The 20636-nt window shown below is 49.2% G+C and overlaps 1 protein-coding gene across 2 annotated transcripts in view; it reads right to left on the reverse strand.

Annotated features, from left to right (window-relative positions):
* CUNH16orf96 (chromosome unknown C16orf96 homolog) overlaps positions 1-20636 on the reverse strand; it is an 85275-nt gene that overhangs the window by 53855 nt on the left and 10784 nt on the right. The window contains exon 2 of one of the 2 annotated variants that reach the window (XM_054270884.1): positions 9147-9240. In XM_054270884.1, coding sequence (XP_054126859.1) covers positions 9147-9240 — 94 coding nt within the window. Of the gene's footprint in view, positions 1-1699; positions 1808-9146; positions 9241-20636 lie in introns of those variants that run through there. The other variant, XM_054270885.1, reaches the window with a different exon arrangement.

Below are 20636 nucleotides of genomic sequence, written 5' to 3' on the forward strand. Positions count from 1 at the left end.
CCGATGAATTCACTACAAACAAGTGTTTATGGGAATCAAAAGAGAAATGCAAGTGCAGAAACTGCTCTGCTGAGCCAGAAGTGCCCCCCCCACCAACACCCAAGTCCTTGCCCTGCTCTGTTGTTATTAGATCAAATCTATTATTGGTTGGATTCAATCATTCTGAAGGACTTTTCCAACTTAAATGATTTTATGTCTTTATTAGAGCAGAAACAGGCACTTCAGAAGAGCTTGAGAACAGTGTGATTGTCGTTCCTCTCCCAGCTCCAGCTTCCAGGGGGAACAGAAAATGCCCCCTGCTCATCCAAGCCTCCCTGCTCCCCCTGCCATGGGGAAGAGGGCTGCAGCCAGGATCTGCTGATCCTGGGGGCTGCACAGCTGGAGAGAAAGTTCTCCACACACACAGGAGCATTTGAGGGCTCCTGGGAGCAGAAGAGGGACTTCTCTTCTCCAGGGACACTGGGGCTGGAAGAAAGGAGCACCCAGCTCTGTGTCCCTGCCCTGGGGCTGTACCTGTGTCCTGCTTTTCCCTGGAACAGCCTCCAGCTGGACTGGGTCCATCTCTGCTTGGTGCTCCTGCTGTTTGCATCTCCACAGAGCATCAGCCCCTCCAGAGGGGTCTCTGTGCCCTGGTCACACCCAACCCTCCTGTCAGGAGAGGGATGGAGACAGATCCAGGTCCTTGTGACCAAGAGCACCCCCAAAGCAGCTCAGCTCCATCCCTCACACACCTAATTCCCCATTCTCTGCAAGCACACAGTTACAGACTCAGCAGAACCCCAGAATCACTGAGTCTGGAAAGGCCTCTGAGATCATCAGGTCCAATCTGTGCCCAGTGCACTGAGTGCCACCTTGTCACCAGCCCAGAGCACTGAGTGCCACATCCAGGCTTTCCCTGGACACCTCCAGGGATGGGGATTACAACCCCAACCTGGGCAGCCCCTTCCAATGCCTAGCCATCCTTTCCATGAGGAATTTCCTCCTGATGTCCAGCCTGACCCTCCCCTGGCACAGCCTGAGGCTGTTCCCTCTCCTCCTGTCCCTGTTCAGGGAGCAGAGCCTGACCCCCACCTGTGTCCACCTTCCTGTCAGGAGCTGTGCAGAGCCAGAAGATCCCCCTGAGCCTCCTTTTCCCTGGACTAAAGAACCCCAGTGAAGCCCTCACACATTTTTATGGGCAGGCCCAGTGGTTTCCAATATAACCCTCTAAGCACCACTATTTCAAGGGAAAAAAAAATCCAAATTAATTTCAAGAAAGCCTTGGCTGCTCCTGTCCCTGGCAGAAGGGGGCACAGACAAGCACATGGACCCCAAACCTGACCAGCACAATCCTGGTGCTACAATCCTCCTCCTGCACCACAGAGATGAGCACAATCCCCAGCTCCCAAGAACAGCACAGGGATTATATTTTTTTCAAGTATCCATATAAATTTTAAAAAGCCATTTAAATCTCCACTCCTTTCAGGGACAGAATTAACACTCATCTTCCTAAAGTCCTTATCCCCACCAGCAGTATGTATAGCACATCCATATGGATCTGCCAGAGCACAGCAAGATGCAAAGGCAAAAATAAAACAGCAGAAGACATAATGAGAGCAATTTGGGTTTTATTCTCGCTCATGAATCAATCTTGATTTCCCATTCACAGCACCCCCCGTTCCCTGCACGCCAGCTGTACACAAAGAGGCATCTGTCCTACCTTCAGCCATCCAAGGAGCTGTGTCCCTGTGGGTGCTGCTTCAGCCAGGGTTAGGAGCAGCAGGAGCAGCAGGGAGATCTCCACTGCAGCAGTGCTGCACGAATCCAGGGATCAGCAGATCCCAGGGGAACGTAGGAAGTGCTCAGAGCGGTGCCAGCTACTCCCTGAGTTTAGTCAAACGGGCACACGGGCTCTGCTTCCATCTGCTGAACCCTGGGCAAGGCTTTCCTCCCCAAAAGCAAAAGCTGCAATATCCACCTGGGCCTGGCCACCCCCTGTTGCAAACCCACTGCACCTGCAGCAGCCAGGAGGGGCAGAGGGTGCTGAGGATGCCCACAGACAGAAATAACTGCAGGATGGGGAGTGGAGGGGAATGCAAGCTTGGGCTTCTGCAATTATCCCTGGGCAAGGAAAGCTTTCCTTTTGCGTAGCAAAACCCATCTGCAATGCAGATCCTACAGAGGGGGGAAAAAACCTCCACACAAAGCAAACAGGGGTTACCTTACTGGGTATCCCACACCCTGGAATGCCCCCAGGAGCCAGCAGGATCCAGGTCACCAGGGCAGCCAGCCTGTGCCACCACGTGCTGCCTGCAGTGCCTCTGAGAGGCTTCTGGGCACACTGGGCTCTGAGGTGACATCTGAGCACTGTCACAGCCCGAGGCACAGCCAGGGCAGTGGGAGCAGGAATGTGGCACACAGACTGCACGTGGGACAGCTCTGTGGATCTGGGTTTGGGAGCTGATGTGCAGCTCCCTCCTGGCTCTAAGCCTTTAAGGTATTGTGGGAACAATAGTAAAGGTGAGAAGCTCAGGGCTTCTAATTAAAACAGGGGGATTTTCCTTCAGTTTCACCTGTGTGTTATTTGAAAAATGCCTAAAAATTGGTAGATTGGGTTCTGCCTCTTCTTACCTTTACTGTTTTTCCCACAAGGTACAACACTCACATCCTTTATTCAGAGAAGGGTTGCACATGTCCTTTCCTCTCAGGAAATTCCCAGCTGACACTCAGCTGCCAGGAGCTCACCAACCTTTCTGGACAGGGCTGCAGAAACCCTGGGAATGCCCCCTGAGATCCTCCCAGGGATCCTCCCAAGGTTTGGGGAGCAGGGAACACGCCCTGAGATCCTCCCAGGGATGCTCCAGGATCAGAGAGCAGAAACCCTGGGAACACCTCTGAGATCCTCCCAGGGAATCTCCCAGGACTGGGGAGCAGAAACTCTGGGAACACCTCTGAGATCCTTCCAGGGATACTCCAGGATAGGAGAGCAGAAACCCTGGAAATGCCCCCTGAGATCCTCCCAGGGATGCTCCAAGATCACAGAGCAGAAACTCTGGGAATGCCCCTGAGATCCTCCCAGGGATGCTCCAAGATTGGAGAGCAGAAACCCTGGAAATGCCCCCTGAGATCCTCCCAGGGATGCTCCTGGGATGGGGATTGGAGAGCAAAAACCCTGGGAATGCCCCCTAAGATCCTCCCAGGGATGCTCCAAGATTGGAGAGCAGAAACCCTGGGAATGCCCCTGAGATCCTCCCATGGATGCTCCTGGGATGGGGACTGAAGAGCTGCAGCCCCACAGAGGATCTGCAGTTCCAGTTAGGAACAGTGTGGTGCTCCCACCCAGGCTCCAGGCAGAGCCACAGCCTGACCCCCCAGCCCTGGATTTGCTCCTCAGCATCCTGCCCTGCTCCAGTTTCCCAGCTCCAGGCTTTTCCCTCCAGCCAGCCTTTGGAAGAGCCCCTGGGGAGCTGAAGGTGCTCCTCCTGCTCCTCTTACTCAGCCCCTGGAGTATCTTTCCCTTGGCACAGTGGATTTGTGATCCAGCTCCTCCAAGGCTGGCACTGCCAGGGGTCTCCCAGGTCTCTTTCCTTGCAAACAGGAACTCTCTCAGAGTTTCCAGGTTTGGGTGTTGGCTCTTGAGTTGGATTTTCCATCTGCCCAAATCCAACGGGCTTTTAGTTGAAGCATTTAAAAAATAAACAATAATAAAAAAAGAGCTGTGAATATTTCCATCCTGGGGCCCTCCCTGAGTCCTGGACACATCCATCCCTCCGTGGATGCCCTGTCTGTTCTCAGTGCACAGGGGCCCTTTGTTCAGGGATCAGAAGCCAAGGCAGAGGGGCTGGGTGAGGCTGGCAGCTTCAGAGTGCCCCTTTCCCTGCCTGGCACAGGGGTCCCTAAAGTGCCACCTCCAGCAGTGCCCTGTGTGCACCTCCCACAGCCCCTTCCCTGCAAGGCAGATGTTCCAGATGTTTTAGCTCCTAGGATGCGTGTGCATGACACGACTTGCTCCTCACCCTTGTGAGCTGCAGTGTGAGCACAGAGATGCTCAGAGAGGCCCCTGCAGAGCACCAGGTGTCTGAAGCTTTGAAGGTTTTCAATACCTGGACAAGGGAAGGGCTCTGTGGGTGAGCACAGGCCTGGCTGTGTGCCAGCTGTGCCTGATCCTGTTTGCCACCAAAACTCCTCCTCCAGCTGCTCCTGCAGCCAGGACCAGAGGGGCAGAGCTGCTCCTTGCTCCAGGCACCTCAGTTTGTGATTCCAGCCCCTGGAACCTCACTGCCCATCCCAGGGCTGCTCCTTGCTCCAGGCACCTCAGCTTGTGATTCCATGGAATGTCACTGTCCCATCCCAGGGCAGCTCCTTGCTCCAGACATCTCAGTTTGTGATTCCAGCCCCTGGAAGCTCACTGCCCATCCCAGGGCAGCTCCTCAGCTTGTGATTCCAGCTCCTGGAACCTCACTGCCCCATCCCAGGGCTGCTCCTTGCTCCAGGCACTTCAATTTGTGATTCCAGCCCCTGGAACCTCACTGCCCATCCCAGGGCAGCTCCTCAGTTTGTGATTCCAGCCCCTGGGAGCTCACTGCCCATCCCAGGGCAGCTCCTTGCCCACAAACAGGCTCCTTCCAGCCAGGCTGAGCTTTCCAAGGGGCTGGGATGTGACCCCTGGCTCCTGTTTCTCCCTGAGGAGATTCTCCAGGAACTGCAGCTCCTCACTGTGAGGATGCAGGGACTCACTCTGCCTCCCTCTGTTTCTTTTCCCTTCCATCTCACTGATGGTTGTTGGAAATATTTTTTTTCCATTCAAGAAAAAGAGGGAAATGTGGGAAATGAATTTGTAGAGAATTCTCAAAGCCTGACAGAAGGCTCACATAGCATACATCTGTATACAAACCTTGAAATAAAAAATACTATTCTAGAAATGCTATAGAGTAAGACAGACATTATTAAGAGAGAAATAGAACTAGAAACAAGTTTCAAAAAATAACCTTACAAATAAAACTAGATACTTTAGAGAAACAAAACTATAAAAGATACATTGTAGTAAGTAATTTTTAATTATTAGCTTTAACACATTTACAGTATAGTGTACCAAGCCAAACTCAGACCAAGAAATGCTTATAATGTATTATAATTAAGAAATAATTTTCTTCTGCTTATAATAGCATAGATTGGAAAAGCAGGCAAGCCACTCCTTGAGGAGCAGGGAAGGACAAGGGGATTCGGTCACACTAAGCCTTCCCCTGACCCAGAGATGGGGCATTTTAAAAAAATTTAAAATGCTGAGAGGCATTTAAATTTTTTTTATTCCATTAAAAAATTTTTAAAAATTAAAAATTACAAATTTTAAAATTTTAATTTTAAATTTTTTTTTAAATTTAAAATGTTGAGAGGCATTTTAAAACTTTTATTCCATTTTTAGTCTCATGTGAAGGGTGAGACAACACAGATGTTATAATTCACTCCATCACAATCAGAAGCCAACTATTTCCTAATTACAATACACTACAAATGTTTCTTGGCCTATTCTTTAGTCTTTTTTGTAAGGCTGTCTAAGTCCTTAAAATGCAACCAAAACCAGCAGAGTTACCTATGGAATCCTGGCAGGAAACAGCAGCTTCCAGCACAGAAACACCTTGCAACCAACTTTTTCCTCTTTATCAGAAAGATTTGAGAAAATAACAGAGAATTTATTGAGTTGCTCCCAAACTGTGTCTGTTCTCCTTGAAGGGAACATAAATAATCAGCAGGGAAGGACAAGGGGATCCAGGAGCCATGAGCAGGAACAGAGACCATGGGGAGCTGAGCCTGTCCCACAGGCCCAGGGCTGAGAACAGAGCTCAGCACCTGAGAGCCACAGGCTCAGCACCTCCCAGAGCAGGGAGAGCCTCTGGATTTACTGGTATTTGGGTGATTTACCCAAATTTACTGGGAAATTACTCTGGAAGCACTCCCTGGCCATCCACACTGCAGGCATAACAAAACCCCTACATCCATGAGAACCTACAAAAACTTACATCCATGAGAACCTACAAAATCTACACCCATGAGAACCTACAAAAACTACATCCATAAAAACCTACAAAAAACTACATCCATGAGAACCTACAAAATCTACACTCAAGAGAACCTACAAAATCTACATCCATGAGAACCTACAAAATCTACATCCACGAGAACCTACAAAAATTACATCCAGGAGAACTTACAAAAAACTACATCCAGGAGAACCTACAAAAAACTACACCCACGAGAACCTAAAAAAAACTACACCCATGAGAACCTACAAAATCTACATCCATGAGAACGTACAAAATCTACATCCATGAGAACCTACAAAAATCTACATCCATGAGAACCTACAAAAACTACATCCATGAGAACTTACAAAAACCTACACCCATGAGAACCTACAAAAATCTACATCCATGAGAACCAGGCTTTCCCATCCAGCCCTCACTGTGGGAGGGCAGGAGGCAGCCAGGAGTGGCTAAAACCTTTTCTCAAAGCCTCAAATCCCAGTTCCTCTGCTCTGCCCCCTCACAGTCAGCATCACCTGGCCAGGCAGGCACAGAGCTGGCCCAGAGCAGTGCAGAGGTGGCCCTGGGGCTTTGTGTGAGGGCTTCAGTGGCTCCTGCTCCAGGCTGGAGGGCAGTGGGACATGCCCTGGCACAGGGACAGACAGGGAGCTCAGCATCCTGCATGGAAAGGCCAAGGGGACATGAAGCAGTTGTGAGAAATGCAGCTGACAGAGGAAATTTGGCTGGGTTTGTAACTGCACCTTCAGTTTGTCAAGCTCCAGGCAAATCCCAGCTGCTCCCAGAGAGGAAAAAGGCAGAGAAGAGTGGGACATCCTCAGAAATAAACCCTGCATTAACACAGCCACCAAAAGGTGAGGACTTCACCAAAAGGTCCAAGCTGACATCAGCTCTCTCTTCTATAACTGACCCAAGAATTTCAGAGCACCAAGAAATCCAGCAGAGCATTCCCTGACTAAAAATAGGCCCAGCTAATTAACAAACCTTGTTAAAAGGCACACCCAGCAGCAGCACAACCTCTGCTTTGGTTACAAAGGGATGATCAATATTGACTGTCTAAAAAACAGCAGCAAATCCTTCAGGTGGCTTCAATGTGAGCAATGCTCAGTTGTGAAAAAAAGAACCTGCTTTGCTCCCTGCCCTGGGCTTCTTTTATAACCATTTAATGCCATGTGTTGCTAGAGAGCTCAGCCCTTCCTAACCACTGTAATAAACACATATCAATCGCTTTCAAATTTAATAAATAGAACCCCTAAAAGCTTTGCCTGGATCTGCTTTTCCCATTCAATTAATAGAACACAACACCAAAGTGATGAATTATTGAGGAGAAACACGAGCCTGGCCTTTCACAAATGCTCTACTCCAATGGCAATTTATTACAAATTAATAGTGTGCTGCAGCTCCTCCTGCTTCCTGGCAGCTGGGAATTGCTCAGGAAATTTGGGAGCTGCCATAAAACACTGCTGCTCAAATCATCCTGGAGGGGTTTGCATGGGAAGGGAGCTCAAAGCTCCAAGGGTTTGGACAGCACTGCCAGGGATGCACAGGGTGGGATTGTTGGGGGGTCTGTGCAGGGCAGGAGTGGGACTGGGTGCTCCCCTCAGTCCTTCCCAGCTCAGGATATTCTGTGCTTCCAGGGTTCTAAGTAAGAGGAGCTCAAGGTCTGGAGAGTCCCAACCCCATAATCACCTTTTCTGCAGCTGCATTTTTGCAGCATTTGGGCACCCCTTACTCCATTTTGGGTAATTTTTTAATTCCATTCCAACTCCAACACCTTCCACTGCCCCAGGCTGCTCCAATCCCTGTCCAACCTGGCCTTGGGCATTGCCAGGGATCCAGGGACATCCAACCCAAATCATGCTCTGGGCACCCTGTGCCAGGACCTGCCCACCCTTGCAGTAAATAAATTAATAAATAAAGTGAGAGTGGAACTGGGGAGAAGGAGGAGGGATGGACAACTGACAGAAGAACAGGAGAAAACTGCTCTGAGGGGTTTTTACTCCTGGAACAGCAGAGTTTGTAAGGGAAGGATGGTTCTTTGCCACCCTTGCAGCATACTCCATGGGCAGGGCTGGAATTCCAGATAAGCATCTCTGAGCAGAGCTGACTATTGTGCAAGGATGATAATTCACATTTGCACATTCAGAACTCCAGCTGCTCAGAAAGGAGATCCCCAGATTTCTCACACCCTGCCTGGCCCAAAATGACCCTCTGACACTCTGAGAGAAATCCCAAACTGAAAAACAACTGAAAAAAACCCCATTTTCTGCAGTAAAGGGGTTCAAATGGCAACCAGCCAGAAAGATACTTCACACTTCACCAAGCTGCTGCTCTGGAAGCACTTGCAGGAATCCCTCAGGAGCCAGGTGGGGATTGGCACTGGCCTGTTGGAAGATCATCCTGACCCCAGCCAGGGAGTTCAGAGCTCTGGTTTCATGTGCTGCTTGCTAAAAACCATCTGAGCATGTTGATCCTCCAAACACTTGGAGTGAAGGTTATAAATGAATTGGTAAATTGATCAGTAAATTGGTCAATGCATGGTAATTCCCATTCCAGTGGAAGGTGCCCTGCCCACGGATGATATGAGATGAGAGTTAAGGCCCTTCCAACCCAAACCATTCCATGCTCAGTGCCTGGAAGATGTCACAGCCAGCAGCTCACAGACACCTCCAGCAGCATGGCAGCCACTCCATCAGAGCAAGAATCCCCAAAAACACAGGTGAGAGACACCAAACCAGGAGGAAATAATTCCCAGTGATTTCACAGACACCTCCAGCAGCATGGCAGCCACTCCATCAGAGCAAGAACCCTCAAAACCACAGGTGAGAGACACCAAACCAGAAGGAAATTATTTCCCAGTGACGTTTCTTTGTAGGAAGGAACTTTCCTGATTAACAACAAAACATAGAACCACCACCACAACTGCTGTACCACCTTTTTCAACCCTATTAAATGTCCCCAACCTCTCCCCCCCTTCCCCTCCACCCAGCAGAGAGCAGGAACTCAGAAAGCCAAACCCAGATGGTTTTCCCTGTAGTTTTCCTTCTCTTTAAACAATCTTCTGAGCTCATCCATGGTGTTAAATTTGGCCAGTTCCCATCCTCACTCACAGCACAGCAGGAAACTCACCTCCATTTCTGATGGCTCTGATGCCCCGATGGAAATCTTCAAAGCTGATAACTCCCAACCCACTGGGATCCAGGTATTTTGTTAGGTCCTTTACCTGCAACCAAAAAAAGCAGAGTTACCTATGGAATCCTTGCAGGAAACAGCAGCTTCCAGCACAGAAACACCTTGCAACCAACTTTTTCCTCTTTATCAGAAAGATTTGAGAAAATAACAGTGAATTTCTTGAGCTGTCCCCAAACTGGGTCTGTTCTCCTTGGAGGGAACATAAATAATCAGAACAAAGGGGTTAATTAGGACTTGGTTGGTGTTGAAAGTATTGTTTAGCCTTGGAGCAGCATTTCAGGCAGTGTCTCCTGTAACATGGACCTGCTTTGCCAGGGATTTGTTTATTTTTATGGGTTTTAAAGAGGTCCTGTCTTAATTGGGAAACTGTAATGGGCTGCCTGGTAGGAGGGCCCAATTAAGGGGATTTGGTGATAATGAACTGCTCCATGTTACAAATTTAGGCTGTATAATTGAAACATTTTCCCAATTAGACAATGCCTGGGGGGGGAGGGGAATCACATCAAGCCAGGGCTGGGATGGGGGTGCTGCAGCAAGGGGCACTCTGAGGATGGTCTGGGCTAAGAGAATGGGAAAAGGGCAGAACCACAGGGCCCAAAGGGTCTCCAAAAGGTGCATTTGGTTCCTTCCTTCTGCCATGAGCAGAAAATCCTTTACACCAGATGCTTCTCAAGCTCAACCAGACATTTATCCCTTGTTTTAAGAGCTTTTGAGGCACCTTTGTCTATTTTTGCAGCTGAGGAACAATCCCAGGAGGGAGCTGGTGAGGTGAGAGAGGTGAGCTCCATACTGCAGACCTGCCCTAACCTGCCACACACATCTTCCTCCTCCTCCTCTTCCTCATGCACAGGAGGGAGACTCCAGGGCTGCATCTGTGCAGTTTCAGTTTGGGGTTTCAGTTTGCTCCTGGGGAAGGAGCTGCTGAATCACCAAAGCTCTCCTTTCACACAGGTCTCACAGGAGACTCAGCCCATGGAGCTCAGAGCTGCCCTGCTCACCCTGCAGCACCACTGGGGAGTGGTTTGAGCTCTTTTAGGTTTTCTGAAAGCCAGCTATGTGTTTCTACAGGAAAATCACATCTACAGCACACTCAGAGCTGCTCACCCACGGCTTCACGTGCTTTGGTCATCCCACATTCCCACAGGAACAGCTAAAATTCTGCTGGCATGGAGGAACCCACAGGGCTGAGAACATAAAACATGGAATCAGAATATCCTGAGTGGGAAGGGTTCCACAGGGATCATCCAGTCCAAGCCCTGCACAGACCCCCAACAATCCCACCCTGTGCATCCCTGAGATCATTGTCCAAGCTCTCCTGGAGCTCTGGAGCTCTGGCAGCCTCAGGGCTCAATGATCTCAGAGCTCTTTGCAAGCTCAACTGAGAGTCTGTGAATGGGAGAAGACAACAGAAACACCTTCTCCAGTTTTCTAGAGCACTCTTTTTTGGCAGACAGACCTCCTAAACTCACATGGCACTCATCATCTTGGCTGAGTCAGGTTCCTTGTATGTTAAACAAAGGTATTTGAGACTAATAAAAACAACTCGTAGGAATGTGTCAGCTCCAGTTAATGCATCTGGCAGCTGCCTGGATGAAGCTGTCACTTAATTTGTTATCTGTGTACAGAGATAACAGAAGGGCAAGTGACATTTAATCAGACTTGATAAGCCTATAAGGGATTAGCATGACACACTCTAAATTACAGTTTCTGTGGTTTTCAGCTCCTCAGGACCACAGGGGGCTTCAGACCCTGGTGCCAATGGCAGAGCAGGGCACCTCACTCACCAGAGCTCAGCAGGACACACAGGGAGGTGTCTGCTCTATGCAAAAGAGAAAAAAAAAAGTATTTAAATTGGGCTGTGGGCAGGGGGAAATGAGGGGAAATGGTTCTGAAAACTTCCCAACCCCGACATCATGGATGCAAACAACAAAAGGCACACAGTGAAGAGGCTGGATCAGTCTGTGCTGATCCAAACCTGCCTGGATTTGCTGGCCAGGCTTAAAATCACCATTACCAGTTGAGACACCACCCCAGGCTGAGGTGAGTGGCTGCTGACACTCCACAGAACCCACAGACAGAAAACAAGAATATTTGCTGTGCCTGGACTGCTCCCCTCACCAAGCATCACCCAGCAATGGAGCTGGAGCCCCTCTGGAGCCAGGCTGGCAGAGCTGGGGGTGCTCACCTGGAGAGGAGAAGCTCCAGGGACACCTCAGAGCCCCTGCCAGGGCCTGAAGGGGCTCCAGGAGAGCTGCAGAGGGACTGGGGACAAGGGATGGAGGGACAGGACACAGGGAATAGCTCCCACTGCCAGAGGGCAGGGATGGATGGGATATTGGGAATGAGGAATTGTTCCCTGTGAGGGTGGGCAGGCCCTGGCACAGGGTGCCCAGAGCAGCTGTGGCTGCCCCTGCATCCCTGGCAGTGCCCAAGGCCAGGCTGGGCAGGGCTGGAGCAGCCTGGGATTGTTTTCATTTGTTCATTTTGATGACTGGGCTAAACCCAGCACCTCATCAGGGCAGCTGGGAAAACCACAGCACTGAGGCTCAAACTGCTTTAGGTGCCTGCAGTAAATGTGAGCAGCTCTGAGCTCCCAGATTTGAGGTTTCAGCTGAATCCTGAGCACAGCAGCTCCCAGCACTCTCCTGCTGGCACAGCACCAACAGGAACACTCCACCAAGCTGAACACCAAGCTCAAACCACGAGACAGAAGCCACAACCCTGCTTTTGGCCAGCAAAAATACTTCAAATAAAGGGTTTTCTTCCTGTGTGTGTCTGTGGCTGCTCACAAACCCTGCTTTGAGCCCGAGCAGCTGAAACACAGAGCATTAAAGAGTGAAAGAGGATGAGGTGGGTTAAGTAGCTGACTTAAATCCTGCTGGAAAGTGAGAGCTTTAAACTGCTTGAAGGCAGCCAGGCTGCCTGGAGCTGAGCACAGACACAGCAGCAGGAGCAGAGCTGGGGGCTGTGGTGGTGTTTGAGGGTCCCCAGGATGAGAGAAGATATGAGAATCTTGACTCCATGTTTCAGAAGACTAATTATTATTATTTTATTATATATTATATATTTATTTTATATATTTATACGTATATATTTATATAAATATATTTATTTTATAATCATAATTTTAATATAAATGTAAATAAGTATATATTTATAAATAATAATATATATAAATATATATTTATTTTATAATTATTTTATAATAATATATTTGTTTTATCTATTAATTATATATTATAGATTTATTATATATTATAGATTATAGATTTATATATTAAAACTATTAATGTATTATATATTATGTATATTATAAATACAATATATAATATATAATATATAATATATAAGATATAATATATAAGATATAATACGTAATACGTAATATGTAATATATAAGATATAATATTAAAAGTATTAATATAATATAGATTATATATTAATAGTTTTAACAATATATTATAATATAATCTATAATCTATACTATAATATATATTATATATTATATTCTATATTCTATATTCTATATTCTATATTATATTATATTAAAAAAACTGTACTAAAGAATAGAAAAAAAGGATTTCATCAGAAGGCTTGAAAGGAAAAGAATGATAATAAAATATTGTGACTGAGCAGAGTCCTGACACAGCTGGACTGGGATTGGCCATCAAGTAGAAACAATTCACATGAGACCAAATCAAAGATGCACCTGCCACATCCCACAGCAGCAGATAGTTATTGTTTATATTTCATTTCTGAGGCCTCTCAGCTTCTCAGGAGAAGAAATCCTGGAAAAGGATTTTTCATAAAATGTGTCTGTGACAGGGGGTGGCACCTGCCAAGGGGGCTCTGGTCACTCCTGTGCCAGGGACACAGCCCAGACCAGGGGATTCCTCCTGGAAAAGGACATGGGGCAGGAGGGGACAATGAGGGGAGGTCCCCTGGCACCTCAGCAGTATCACAGGGACTCCCTGCAGCATCCCCACCCCACAGCCCTGCATCCTGGGCACACCCCAGGCTGCTCCACCTGCAAACCCAGGGGTTCAGAGCCCACTCTGCCATGCCATGGGCCCCTCGCTGCACAAAAAGAGTCTCCTTGCTTTGATGCACTGAGCTCAGCTCAGCAAATGCCCCTGAGCTCCAGCAGTGACAGCTCCACACTCCAGCTCACACACAAAGCCTTGGCAGGGGAAGTTTCCCAGGGAGGTGAAGGATTCCCCAGCTGTGAATTCCCGGTTTAGAAAAGGAAAAGGAAGCTCTGGGCCTCTCCTCTCCTTCCTCAGGGATGCTCCATGCCTGCAGCACACCCCAGATGGATTCAGCAGGACAGAATATCCACTGGGCTTGTTCGAGGTGGGATCCCTGAGGGAATTCTGGGCAGCCAACACTCCCTGCAAGCCCTGAGCCTGCCAGCAGCTTCCCCCCATATCCTGGCACAGGTCAGGCCTGAAACAGATCCCAAAATTACAATCTTTGGAAGGGGAAGGGGATGGGAGATTTCTAGTGGCCACAGCACCCCCCAAGAAGAGCTGGTGGAGCTCAGAGCATCAAATCATGTGGGGTCCCACAGGGATGGTGCTTCCATGTCCTACCCTGGGAATAAAATCAACCCCCAGGGATGCTCTAATCTACACAGTCTGGGGGCAAATGCAAAGGGGGGAAAGAGGAGGAAAGAGTACTGATATATTCCTGATAAAGATCTCAAAATACCCAAGCAAATGGGGAGGGAAAAGGAGAAAAGGAAAAAAGGGAAAAGGAGTAAAGGAAAAAAGGAAAAAAAAAAAAAAAAGGGGGAAAAAGGGGGAAAAAAGGGGGAAAGAAGGAGGGGGAGAAAGTGGGAGAAAAGGAGGGGGAAGGGTGGGAAAAAGGTGGGAAAAGGGGGGGAAATGAAGGGGAAAAGAAGGGGGAAAAGGGGGAAAAGGGGGAAAAAAGGGGGGGGAGAGGGAAAAAAGGGGGGGAAAAAGGGGGGGAAAGGGGGAAAAAAGGAGAAAAATGGGGAAAAAGAAAACAGAAAAAAAAAGGAAAAAAGGAAAAAAGGTCCTGGTGTCCTGCTTGGCTGTGGCAGGACATGAAAATCCAAGCACTTCTCATGTAACTTTAATTACTCCCCTCTGCCTGCCAGAAGCCCAGATCTGCTCTGAACATCCTGTATCTCTGTACTGTGAGACAATCCCTGAACTCAGGCAGAGGGAAAGACGAGCAGAAGTGCCAAAGTGAGGGATTTTTAGCACTACAAAGGAGGGAGGGCTCACAGCAGCTGCTCCCCTCTCTGCTCAGGCCCACAGGAATTCACCTGAGTGAGAACACCCTGTGTAAAGCCTCTCATGGTTACACAAAGGTGGATGCAGCACCTCCACTCTCTGTTTAACGCAAGGGATGAGCCAAAGCTCCCTAAAAACCCACCTTGCCTCTCAGGGCTAAACCAAAGGAAAATGTGTAATATTTTAAATGCTGATGACAGAAGGCAGTGTCCTTTTTTCACCTTTGGGAAACAGGCTGGAACTGCTGAAATTCCTGCAGCCAAACCAAAGGGGCTGTGCCAAAGACACAGCTGTCCCACAGAGGACAGATCCCCCACTCCCCGAGCCCATGGGCTGCAGTGGGATCAGCTGAAATCTCTGATCCCTGCTAATGCAGCATTTCTGTGGGCTCAGAGCACATCCCTGCCCTGTGCTGGCTGCTGATGGGGTGAGCACAGCTCCCCACACTGCTGCAGGGATGGGAAGCACAGCTGCAGCATTCCCAAAGCCAGGAACAGCCTCCCAGCCCTCCACTGCTGTGGTTCATCACCACAAACAGCCTGGCCCAGGGGAGGCTGAGAGCCCTGGCTCCAGCCCTGCTCACAGCATCTGCCTCCCAAACTTCTGAAGGAGCTGGCACTCCACACAGCACTCAGAACCTCAAAGCAGGTCTCTATTCTGCTGCAATTACACCTAATTAAGTAACCTTTAAAACACCCCCGAGGGGAGGATCTCATTGCAGGGAGCAGCCCTGGCCAATTGTGAGTAAGCAGTGCGAGAGCTGCATTATTTATTTCACAAGTGGTGGCGCTGACCCAGGGCTGCTGCCAGGATTTTGCTCTCCCAGCCTTTCCCAAAGCTCCAGGAGGAGCTCAGCAGGCAGATCCAGCCTGCTCAGTCTCTATTTAAAGATCCACCACAAGCAAGCCTGGTGAAGAAGCTTTCTGCAACATCTCTCCCTAATCTGGCCCAGAGATCAGCTCAGCCCTCCCATCCCTTCATCCCTTCCATCCCTTCCATCCCTCCCATCCCTTCATCCCCAGGCTCCAGCACTGCAACATCCAGACACCTTCCTGAGCAGGAGACAAAAGAAGCCCCAGCCTGGTTTGTTCTCATCTTTTCCTGCCACAGAAGAAATAATCAGAGCTCCTATTTAAGGTAGAAGAATTATATACTATATTCCCCTGCGTTCAGCATGGGAATAATTATGGTAAGGACAAACCTGCAAGTATTAAATAAATAATAAATTTTAAAATTATAAATAAATAATAAATAAACCATAATAAATTATGGTAAGGATAAACCTGCAAGTATTAAAAAGCAGAGGAATGGGAGAGAAATCACCCACAAACCAAGACAGAGAAGGAGCAAAGTGAGCAAATTACCAAAGGGAAGACAGATCCTCTTCCCAGGAAGAGATCCTTGGCTTACAAACCCCCTTGCCTAACAAATGCTCCTTTTCCCAGGAATCCAAGAGAAAAGCTCTCAGCCTGCCACAGCTTTTGCTGTTCATCCCCTCCTTGGGGCAGTTTCTCCCCCAGTCTTGCCCCAAAGCCTCTCCCAGGCTCCTACTGCAAGAAATACCAAAGTGGAGAGATGCAAATACAGAATGGACAGCAGAGAATTCCCTCCCCACCAAACTCCTCTTTTCCCCTTTTGGAAGGGGAGGAAGAGATCTCCAAGCCAGCTGATGTTGAGGACCAGATCCCCCCCACACATGAGGAGCCTGCAGAGGAGAAGACTTTTCCTCAAACTCCAAATTCACCAGGAAGCAGGAAAAAAAGCCAGAATGTGTTTCAAAGAGCTGGCAGCCAAAGAAGCCTGAGGATCCACATCCTTCCTGCCCACAGCCACGAGAAACCAGGACAAACAGACCCAGCCAGGCCTGGAGCTGAACTGTGGAGATCTCCTCCACCTGCAGCACTCACAGCTGGAATTTTCCTGTGGGAACCCAGGACATTCCTCTGGCTGCCCTGGATGAGTCAAGACCCTGGCAGGGGGCTCAGAGACCTTGGCACGGAGTCACAAACACCAAAAACACCTTTGGCTTTGATTTTAGCTCATGGAAACAATTACCAACTTTGTGTGAGGATTTACAAGCCACAAGAGTTTGAGTAGAACAATAGTGAATTTGTCACAATTCACCTTTGTGAATTTTTCACAAGGGTGAAAAAGTAGAATTTTGGGGATTTAGAATGGGAGTTCAAGAGGCAAGATGGAGGAATCTGGGTGTGCCCTGTCCTTCTTGTTTTTCTTCTTCTTCGTCTTCTTCTTTTCTTCTTCTTCTTGTTTTCTTCTTGTTTTCTTCTTCTTCGTCTTCTTCATCTTCGTCTTCTTCTTCTTCTTGTTCTCCATCTTCTGCTGTGATGGTGACACATTTGGATTGGTTTAGGGTAGAGAGACAGACTGTCTAACACAGGTGATAGGTATTGGAAAATTATTGTAAATAAAGTACAGGTAGTTTTTAGTTTAAAAAGCCAACACCACCCCAAGGGCAGGGGCTGTGCCACAACCCAACCTGCTGGACAGATATCAGCAGGTCAGAGAAAGAATGGAACAGATAAGAGAAAATAAACAACCTTGGAAAGCAGAACTGAGCAATCTCAACTTCTTCCTCAGTCAAAGGGTTGGGAAAAAAGATTCTTTAATACCTTGGGGTCATCTCGACCACAGAAACCTGAGATTTTCCCTGCTGGTAGAAATTCCTCTGCTCTGTACAGGACCTTTCTGGCCTGACCCCACCAGCTCCATGGATATCTGGAGGCAGGAACACCTCCCTGCTCAGCAGGAGCCTCAGTTTGTGCTATTTAAGTGTGTTCTCAAATGCCAAATGTGACATTTCCAAATTATCCCTCAATTGTTGCCACTGAAGCATAAAAATGTATTTAAACAAACAACTTCAAGGATGGTTTGGAAACATTAGCAGGAATATAAGTTACGCTGAGATGGTTTTAATCCAAATTTAATTGTTTGTCTCAAGTGTTCCACATTTCCTGTCGCTCCCTAAGTGCTCAAAGGCTTCAGCAGCCACCATGCTCTGCTCTAAACATTTATTTGTTTAATGAACTTCAAGAGGGCTCTTCCTCCACCCTCCAAGCCTTTGTTTGTAGCTTCTGTTCCTCTGATGACAAGGGAAACCTGTTCTCACCCTTCCAAACACGGCTCAGGGGCAGGAGGCTGGGTTAAATCAAGAAAGAAGGAAAGGTTCAGAGCCTGGCTGCTGCTCAGGCAAAACACACACACCTGGGTGGAGCCACCCTGGGGACAGAGCCCAGTGCCACCACGGAGCCACCCTTGCTGCCCTGCAGAACAGGGACAGGAGCTTCCCAGGGTTTGGAACTGATCTGAACAAAAGTAAAAACAACAAACCAATACAATCAAACACTCAGGAGGTCACACACTGAGGATGAGGCATTTTAAGATGCTGAATGTTTTTTTGCCTGCTGTGGCAAAGCTCCCTGCAGCAAACCCAGGTGTGATGGGGCTGTTTGGTTCCAGAGGCTGCCCAGGCTCAGAAATCCAGAATTTTTAAGTGTGTGAATCCAGGATTTTCGGGGTTTGCTTCCCTGTGCTCCCCTCCAGGTTGGAAAGCAGCACAAAACACCCATGGGCACATCCCAGACTGAGTCCTCCATGGCCTGGCACACTCACCCTCCCCAAGCACAGTGTACAGGCTGTAACTCATACATGGGTCAGAGAATCACTGAATTATCTGAGTGGGAAAGGACCTCAAAGCCCACCCAGTGCCACCCCTGCCATGGCAGGGACACCTCCCACCGTCCCAGGCTGCTCCAAGCCCTGCCCAGCCTGGCCTTGGGCACTGCCAGGGATCCAGGGGCAGCCACAGCTGCTCTGGGCACCCTGTGCCAGGGCCTGCCCACCCTCACAGGGAACAATTCCTCCTTCCCAATATCCCATCCATCCCTGCCCTCTGGCAGTGGGAGCCATTCCCTGTGTCCTGTCCCTCCATCCCTTGTCCCCAGTCCCTCTGCAGCTCTCCTGGAGCCCCTTCACGCCCTGGCAGGGGCTCTGAGGTGTCCCTGGAGCTTCTCCTCTCCAGGTGAGCACCCCCAGCTCTCCCAGAGCAGAGGGGCTCCATCCTTGGGCTCCTCTGGGCTCTCTCCAGCTGTGCAGGGCAGGGAGCTGCTCCTCTCAGCTGTAAATGTTGGGATTCTGGGGGACACAGGAGCAGTGATCTGGAGCTGCAAACAGCAGCAGCTGAGCAGGAGAGAAGGAACCTGCCTGGCCCAGCCCTGCTGTGCCCTGCCACCCTGGCAAAACTGAGCTTATTGTATCACAAACAAGCCTGAACCAGAGCCCAGCAAAGCATAAAGACTCATTTCTTTTTCAGAGCTGCTTCAGGTTATTCCCCTCCCTTTGGCACCTCCTCAGGCAGCTCCAGAAAGGGCTGTTTGTGTGAAGGACACACAGCACACTGCCAGAGAGGGAAAAGGAGCCCAGAAGGGATCAGAGGCTCAGAGGTAGATTCCTGGAGCAAGGCAGAAGAGGCTGAGATGCCATGCATAGTTTGGGAAGCCCAGCACCTGAGGGACTGGAAGCTCTGGGCGTGAAGGCATCAGCACAGCAAGGAACAGCCCATGGCAGCTCCCAAAGCACAGGAACAGCCTGGATCTGCCCCGTGGCTCCGCAGGGGTGTGCCAGGCTGGCAGGCAAGGCCCACCTCTGTGCCACCATGGGATGGGTGCCCACACAGCCTGGAGGAGCAGCTCAGAGAACAAGAGAATTCCCTGCTGCACACCAAGAACCCTCCTGCTCCAAACCAGGGTCTCCAGAATGCTCCCATTGCACACCCAGCACGCTCCTGTTCAAAACCAAAGCTCCCAAAATTCCCCATGGACCCTTCAGGGAAGGCTCCACAAACCAGGGAAGGTTCCACAAACCTGCTCTGCTCTGTGCTGTGACCGTGCTCACAGGGGTCCCAGGATGAGGGAAGAGATGAGAGTGTTGACTCCATGTTTCAGAAGGCTTATTATTATTTATTATTTTATGATATATATTACATTAAAACTATACTAAAAGAATAGAAGACAAGGTTTCATCAGAAGGCTGGCTAAACTAAGAATAGAATCAGAAAGAATGACAACAAAGGCAGCTGTCTCAGACTCTCTGTCCAAGCCTGTGATTGGCCATTAATCATAAACAACCACATGAGACCAATCCCAGATGCACCTGTTGCATTCCACAGCAGCAGATAACCATTGTTTACATTTTGTTCCTGAGGCCTCTCAGTTTCTCAGGAGGAAAAATCCAAAGGAAAGGATTTTTGATAAAAAGATGTCTGCGACACTGTGCACCCTCCCTGCCAGGACAGCAGTCCCAGAGCTCCAAGCAGCCAGAGAGGAACAGCTGCTTGCTGCATCCATGTAGCAAACACAGGGATATAATTCCACAAGGATATCCAAATTTTGGTTTATCCCCCAGCTGTAAACTCCTCACACACACACCCACAGTGAGCAGGGTGAAGAGCAGCCACTCCCCTGGAAAAAACAGGGAATGTGGCCAGGCAAAAGGGAGCCAACAGCTGCCTCCTCATCCCTGCCCAGCCAAGGGACACTGATAGGACACAGGACATCCCCACCAGCCTCCACAGCCAGGCTGGGGCTGGGTGTCATCCCCCATTCCCCCATCAGTGCAGAAAAACCTTCTCCAAGCAGAGCCCCTGGTTTCTGTGTTTGCTGGGGATTTTGTGCTGTGTTTGTTTGGGATGTGGGATGGCAGAGCAGCCCTGTGCCCACAGCAGCCTCACCCTTTGCGGATATGGGATATGGGATGTGGGATGGCAGAGCAGCCCCTGTGCCCACAGCAGCCTCACCCTTTGCTTCTCTCTAAGAGCCCTGGGCTCCTTGCTCACATGCTGCTGGAGCCCAGCTTCCCCTGCACTCTGGCAGATGGATTTTCCACAGGCAGGCCCTGCCAGATGACGCAGCTCCTCTCCCTCTGCCTCTCCTCCTCCTCCTCAGGGGACAGGAGGAAGCAGGAACAGCCTGAGGAGCCCTTCCAGCAGCAGCAGTAGTGACTCAAACACAACACAACAGCCCTGGCATTTCACCACGGGACACTGCACAGGGGGAATAGGAGATCTTTCTTCTGGAAAGCTACAATGTGTTATTAAAAATAATATTAAAAATAAATAAATTGGGGTGGTCTGAGGCTGCTCACCGTGCTG

Source organism: Melozone crissalis, unplaced genomic scaffold (genome assembly GCF_028551555.1).
Source record: "Melozone crissalis strain CALT ecotype California unplaced genomic scaffold, PUWL_Pcris_2 ptg000012l_1, whole genome shotgun sequence".
Lineage (NCBI taxonomy): Eukaryota > Metazoa > Chordata > Aves > Passeriformes > Passerellidae > Melozone > Melozone crissalis.